The 7,226-nt window shown below is 45.1% G+C and overlaps 1 protein-coding gene across 1 annotated transcript; it reads right to left on the bottom strand.

The window, feature by feature from the left end:
- Positions 1–2,793: 2,793 nt before the first annotated feature.
- On the bottom strand, positions 2,794–7,010 carry LOC139370955 (transcription factor SOX-12-like). Its single transcript, XM_071110883.1, has 2 exons — positions 6,674–7,010; positions 2,794–6,193 (listed from the first exon to the last, which is right to left on the bottom strand). Exon 2 carries the CDS (start codon positions 6,143–6,145, stop codon positions 4,946–4,948), a length of 1,200 nt encoding a protein of 399 aa, XP_070966984.1. The 5' UTR covers positions 6,146–6,193; positions 6,674–7,010; the 3' UTR covers positions 2,794–4,945.
- Positions 7,011–7,226: the final 216 nt, after the last annotated feature.

Here is a 7,226-nt window from a genome sequence, read left to right as displayed (position 1 = left end):
AAATGCTTCTGAGAATGTGTTGTGGTGGGTTTTCAGTCAGTGTGTGACGGGGGTTTCAGTGTGCACCTCACATATATCTCGTGTACACGTACCGTGAATGACATCATGAGTGCGAGTGTTCAAGTTTCTTAAGTTGACCACAAGAACATCTGCATCCTGACAGACACAGAGTGAAACAACAGTCACATAACGTTGTCACAGTGGAAGCCAACTGTTAAAACCCCATAAGGAAGGCAGTTTCGAATATTCCACACTCCACCGTCGTTTGATACAGAGACAGAGAGTTTAAGACAGACACAGAAGACATCCGATGTTGACTGTAACAGTTTATTCAGTGATGGAGTGTCATTACACTGATAACTCTATCCAAAATGAAAAATGGCGTCTCTCAGATCTACGTACATATTTACAACAAAGTGCTTTGATTTCTATCCACATACACGCTGTCAGAACAGCTGAATGTACCACACTACAAAAAGCATACATATACATGATAAAGCAATGCTAATTATTGGTCAAACGCGATACTAAGATGAACGAGATGGTTAGCTGTTGAACCATTTTGCACACAGATTAAATGAGCTTTATGGAATTGCAATACAGCAAATGACTGATTGATAGAAACACATCATGTTTGTTATGCACCAATCCATAATGAATAGTGCAGGAATGACAGTCTACACAGCAGAGGGGGGTTCCAATACGACAATATTAGCATTAAGTTTTGTTAGCATAGTGATGCATTTTTCTAAATGACTTTTTCCACCATTTTCCCCTGGTTTTCAATACAAGTGTTGCATGGGAGGCTATACGAAGTGCAATTACTCCCATTGTTAGAGACATTTACTATTTGTACATGCATACCTATTATCAATGCAATGTCAAGAATTTTGGTTCTACTTATCGACCAATTACATTTATCAACACAGATCTTAAAATGTATGCCAATATATATCTATATATGGATGAATAGGGGTGAGCCTTATAGATTTGATTAGACAGTTTGTTCAGACTAGTACACTCTGGAGTGTACTGCTGGATGCAATGCATTTGTAACACATGAAAATATATTTAAACATCCCCATTTCCCCTGTTTTACAATAACGTTGAGGAATCAAAGTTCAACACAAGCATATTTTCAGCTAAACAAGATTCAGCTTGTTTCATGTCGCAGAAATAGGTTTTGTTACAATTTGCCACGACTAAGACCAAAACGTGCTGGTGAATAGACTACAAATCATATTTGACATTGTAAACAAATCAAAATAACCCTTGCTGCGAGGATGAAAGCGAAGGAAACATTCTGTATTCAGCTCAGACTATAATACTGTAAAACCTTGTAAACAATATGTACTTGTATGTGAGGCATCATGGTCATATTTTGGCTACTTCTGTGTGCAGCAAGCCGGGTCTCCCAGTGCTGCTGTTGTGTTGTCAGGTCGGTGTGGTTTAAAGGAATGGTAAGTTAAGTCCTACTAGGACCCTGAGGTTGAGAGTGGCCCCTGTGGACCCCTATAGCCCTGGACTGGTCCTGCTGGGGGCCCCAGGTCACCGTGGTGGCAGCCACATGCAAGACGCTGTAGCTGGAGACAGACAGTCAGACAGTCATGCTCAGTATGGCGGGGGCTGCTATGCCCCACTTGTGATGTGAGGGGGAAGGGGTGGGTGGGGGTGGGGTGGGGTGGTAGGAGAGGGAGGCCGACGGCTCGATGAAATTTGCATTGTCCTTGTATTTCTGTCTCAGGGAATGCTATTCATCAAAGGCCGGCCCAGAGTAGGAGGTGCACACCAGATGGGTGTTTTTACCCAGCTTAATTTCTCCACAGCTTTTTGCATTTATCACTCTGACACTAATTTGCCGGAGCCCATCTGTGAGTTGTCTAGGCCGGTTTCTAGCTCTCTTTCTAAAATATGAAAAAGTAAAATAAAATGAGCCTAGAAGTATTCTAATAAAAAACACAAGTATTAAATAAATAATCGGAAATGCTGGTTAGGTTTCTGTCAAGGGTGTCCCTTTCCAACCTTTTGCTTTTTTAAAAACATTTTTATGTAATTAAATAAATATTTTATTTACACTTAAATGCACCTGAATGATTGATACATACTGTACTTTCAAACATTACATCTTTGAAAAGGTATAACTCAGCAGTATCAAATAATTTTGCTGGTACATATTTTTTTCAGATGCATGATCTAATATACAGCACAATAGAATGACTAAAACTAAAACTCATAGGATCAGTTCCACAGTGAGCTGTTACCTTAGTCCTGAGTCCAGTTTTAGGCTGCTGGTGTTGAATTCAGTATTGGTTCCATTACACTGTACGGTACTGTAGGTTTGTTGAGTAATACTATTATAACCAGACAGAACATGGGATATATTGTACTGTATCATGTACATAATCAAGAGGTGAAATACCCTTTCAACTGGTGAACCAAGACATTTTTGCTGAATCTGTATTTGTAATTTCACCTGTTTCATCCCTGAATACTGATTTGTTCAGGAATGGCTTGCCGTACTTTGTCTATGTAAACCAATATCAGTGTGTATTAACAGTACAGAATACTGGCGATCACTTTTTTAATACTAGGACACATGCAGTATGTCTAAAACCTCGATTGCAGTTCACTTTTAGATGGAGGTTGGATGTTGTTGTTTCTGGATTCTTTACCGTTCAAATGGTATCCTTCCAATATTTTTAAAGAAACTCCTACTTATATGTAACAGAAAAAATTAATCAGTGTTGTTGTATGGATTCTTAAAGGCCTCTGTTCGTAGTAGAACCATCTCTCTTTTTTTAATTTTTTAATTTTTTAATTTATTTTTTAACCTTCATCTATCTTCTCCTACCATTGATATCTACGAAGGAGACCACCTTCCAGTTCAGAAACAAGTTACCTGATTTTATTTTTGTTTGTTTTTTTGCTAATGAAGACATTGTACTGTAAAGGTTATGGTGCAGTTCTCTCATCACAAGGAACTGAAAACACTGTCGCTCATAAACAAGCATTGGTTCCTTCAGGCGTTTCCTGGGGGGAGGGACTGAGGAGGAACACAACACAAAACCCAATCCTGTTCTCGTCATGATCCTTATACCACACAGTCATTAAGACACAACCCTAAACAGTGCATCTTGGTCTGAAAACAAACTCCCAGTGTATCCCCCATGGTCCCATCACATATCCCCTGTCTCCTGCCTCTCGTTGGCCTGCTCCAGAGACACACTGCAACGCGTGGGGCAGCCTCTGTTAAAGGATGCTGACTGGCTCTGACAAGGTCGGTCTGACGAGGGATTAGCATCAGTTTATATAAGATAAGAACTGCAGGAAGGGTTTTGGTGCTGCTTTCTGGCTGGCTCTTCGGCAGCTGCTGGTGGAGAGTAAGCAAATAACACTGGTCCTTTTCACCACAGTGCCAAAGCCAGGCGATGTAATTAATGAGGATAGAGGGATAAAAAGAAGAAAGGTCACATGTTGGGATGGAGAGAGAAGGGGGGTCCGTCTCACTCTCTCTCTCTCTGTCACCTCGTTCCCCCGACGGTTGTTTGAAAGAGAGATAGAAGAGGAGAGGAGAGGTGGCGTGCATCTCATCCCCAGATCAGGGCAGATGAATGAGGCAGGGGCAGAAGGACCTCTAGACAAAACGATCCCTGAGAGAGTCAATGGAGGGACAGCTGGCAGACAGATTCTCCTCCATTCACTGCTGAATCGGCCCTGATCAGGCAGCTGCAGCCAGACTGCAGACATGACATGCATTTTACTGAGCTGGTGGGTGTGTGGATGGTCGTGTCCTCATCTACCCCTGAATACACTACCCCCCTCTCCACTACCCCGGCTGGCAGACGCTTGCTCAATAGAGCTCAAACACACACACACACACACACACACACACACACACACACACACACACACACACACACACACACACACACACACTCACTCACACATACACACTCACTCCGACCCCGGCACAAAGGCTGCTGCCTGCACGGACAGATGTACAGCTCCCTGAAAGAAAAGCTTCTCCTCACCCCCCATCACCGACCCCCTGGCCCCTCTTTCACTTCCCCTCTCTCCCTTCCTGTTCCCCCTCCACTACTCAGCCCCACACTCTAACCACCAAACCACCGCTACGGTCAGCCTCAACTGTCTGGAATGAATCAGGCACACACACAAGGCTTGTGTTTACGTAATACTCCATGTCTTGGAGTCTGCAGTATTAGCGAGGCGATGAAAGTGCTGTTATCTAATTACAGATTATTAAATAAATTATGGCCGGCTCCTTGGCACTTGTCTGCAGCAGATTTCTCTCTTGGCAAGAGCCTCTACTTTAACTGATGCTACTGTAAAAGCCTGATGACAAGTGCTGCAGATTCCTATTAGCTGAAACATAAGGACTATCTACGCCTCACATGATCTCCCTTTTTACCCTTTGATATTTAGAGATAATTTGTTGATAACATGAATAAATCAGGAATGAGGCTACTTTGTCAATTTGAAAATGTGAATCTGCAGTTGTTGCCTTCATTCTGGTTGATTATGTCAGAACATATCTGTAATGGTGCTTCATATACAACAAATGCACATGAAAGACATGGCAATGCTCCATGCTCCTGTTAATACTGGAAAACAATAAATACTGAATAGGTTTACTGTTGAAAGCACTCTTATCCCTCTACTAGGAACATATCTGTTCAGAGTCTGCTCTGCTGTTTGTACCTGGTCTCCTGTTCGGTGCCTGAATATTTAAACTTTGATAAAAGGCTTGGAGTGAGAAACATTTCACTGTTTGTACACCAGACCATCAGGATGTGGCATACTGGGAAAAGAAAAGCAATAGCACTTACGGACTTGATTGAGAGAACACAAAAAGGAAGTGTCCAAGCTCGGGGTGGGGAAAAATAAATAATATAAGCAAAAAACCACAGGCTTTTATGAATGAAGGTCAGTAGATCTTGAACACCAGGTCAGAGATACTGGGCACCAGCAAGTCCCCGGATATCATCTCATTCACTTCTGGGGTGCAGTAGTCAGGGAAATCGAAGTGGGATCCTGAGTTGGTGTGAAACGCAGCATCAAAGTCTTTGTCCAGAGTGGCGCAATCCATAGGCATGCTGTCGAAGTTGGCGTTGGAGATGATATGCAAGATTTCCTCATCCAGCTCCTCGTCGGAGGAGGCCGACGACACGAATGAGGAGGAGCTGGTGGAGGTGGGGGTGGAGGAGCGGCCGGTGGAGGAGAGGGGCGTACGGGACTCCGATGAAGAGGACACCCTGGGGGACGACTCTGGGAGGCTCTGGGTTACAGGAGACCCAGAGGAGAGGCCCACAGGGAGGGTGGAGGTGGGCGAGTGGGAGGTGGTGGTGGGCAATTTGACTCTGAGCTGGGCTGTGAGATGAGGTTGCTGCTGCCCAGTGGTCATGGCAGCCTGCTGGTGGTGGAAGACGTCCACGGCTGGCCTCTGCCCTCCTGGCTGGCTTGCTCCCTGACTGGCCATCTCTACATCCACTGTGTCGTCATCGCTGATGCCCTCGTCGTAACCTTTGAACTTATTGCCGTGGAAGCTGGCTCTGTGTTTGGAGGAAGGCGTTCGGACCTTGAGCCCTTTGCTGGTGGCTGTGGAGGATGCGGAAGCATAAGCGGATGCACGACCACCCGTGTGGGACTTGCCTGTCTTCAGGGGGACCTTTTCCCCGACCCGCACGGGCATGGAGCTCTTGCTCTTCTTCCGGGGCCGGTACTTGTAGTCGGGGTAGTCGGCCATGTGCTTTAGCCGAAGTCTCTCTGCTTCTTTGATGAAGGGGATCTTCTCGTAGTCGGGGAGGAGTTTCCAGCGCTTGCCTAGGCGTTTGGAGATCTCTGCGTTATGCATATCTGGCCACTGCTCCATGATCTTCCGTCTCTCGATTTGCGACCAGACCATGAATGCATTCATGGGCCGCTTGATGTGACCCGTGGGAGTCTTGCACCAGTTGGGGTCTTTGTTGGAGGGTGACGGTCCAAAAACCTCCTCCCCTTCATCTGCTCCCAGTCCTATGAAAACCTCTTGGCTCAAATCGCTGTCCATAACTGCTAAGTATTTGTGTCCCCTTTGCTGTACCATGATGGAGGAGGATGCTCTACTCAGACTGACGGCTGGAGTCATCCAGCATCACACAGACACTCTAAGTTGTTACTGCAACGTTTCCTCTTCCTGTACCGCCAAAGGAAAAAGACAAGCCATAAGTATCACCATCAAGGGTGTCGCTCAGCTGACAGCATGACTGTAAATGTCACATAAATCTACACTTGTGTTTTTCCTTTCATTTTCAATTGTTACATACAGTATGGTCAGTACAATATGTAACGCGAAGGCTGCGTTTAGACAGGCAGCCCAGTTCGGATCTTTTTTCACTAATTGGTCTTTTGACCAATCACTTCAGATAATTTTCAGAGCTGATCTGATTGGTCAAAAGTGGGCTGCCTGTCTAAACACAGCCTTAGATAAAAAATAAAAAAAGATGCCCATAACCCATCTGCTTTTAGAGGTACAAACTAACACATCCAATACAAATCCCAGAGCACAAAAATCATCTCCAACATTACTCACAACATTACTCACAAGTTAATGAATAACAACACTACCATCACTGGCTGGAAATGTGACCACTAGGACAAACACTAAAACACTCACCAGAAATTCTGTAGGACTCTGCTTCAGTACCCTTGCCTCAGGACCTAGATGCTGAGTGTCTGAAAAGAAGCCGGTTCCCTCTCCATATGTAGAGAATGGGCTGGCTCTGATGATGCAGTGTTGAGCTGAACCAGGTGGGCTTGCTGTGGAGCAGAGAGGAAATGAGTGCTAGAGTTGAACGTCTGGCTGTTTCTACAGTACCAAGCTGTCCCAGGCTGGCTGCATGCAGACTCTCTTTGAGTCTTTGTCTCTGTTTCTGTCTGTCTGTTTGTCTCTCTCTGTCTCTCTCTCTACTCTCGTTCCTTGTCTACTGTTCTCTCTAACCTATTCCCTCTTTGTAGGGACTGCCCCCCTGTCTGCTACTCTATAAACCTCCCAGTAGACAGCTCAACCTCCTCTGGCACAAACTCCTCCCCCTCCACCCACCACTCCGTGCAGCGGCTCAGTGTGTGTGTCTGTCTGTGTGTGCGTGTGTGCGTGTGTGTGTGTGTGTGTGTGTGTGTGTGTGTGTGTCTCTGTGTGTGTGTAAGAGCAGAAAGTCTCCATACAGTGA

The sequence above is a fragment of the Oncorhynchus clarkii genome, chromosome 17 (assembly GCF_045791955.1).
Source record: "Oncorhynchus clarkii lewisi isolate Uvic-CL-2024 chromosome 17, UVic_Ocla_1.0, whole genome shotgun sequence".
NCBI classification, from domain to species: domain Eukaryota; kingdom Metazoa; phylum Chordata; class Actinopteri; order Salmoniformes; family Salmonidae; genus Oncorhynchus; species Oncorhynchus clarkii.
Note: the sequence above shows the minus strand (reverse complement) of the source record. Positions and strands in the feature narration are given on the sequence as shown.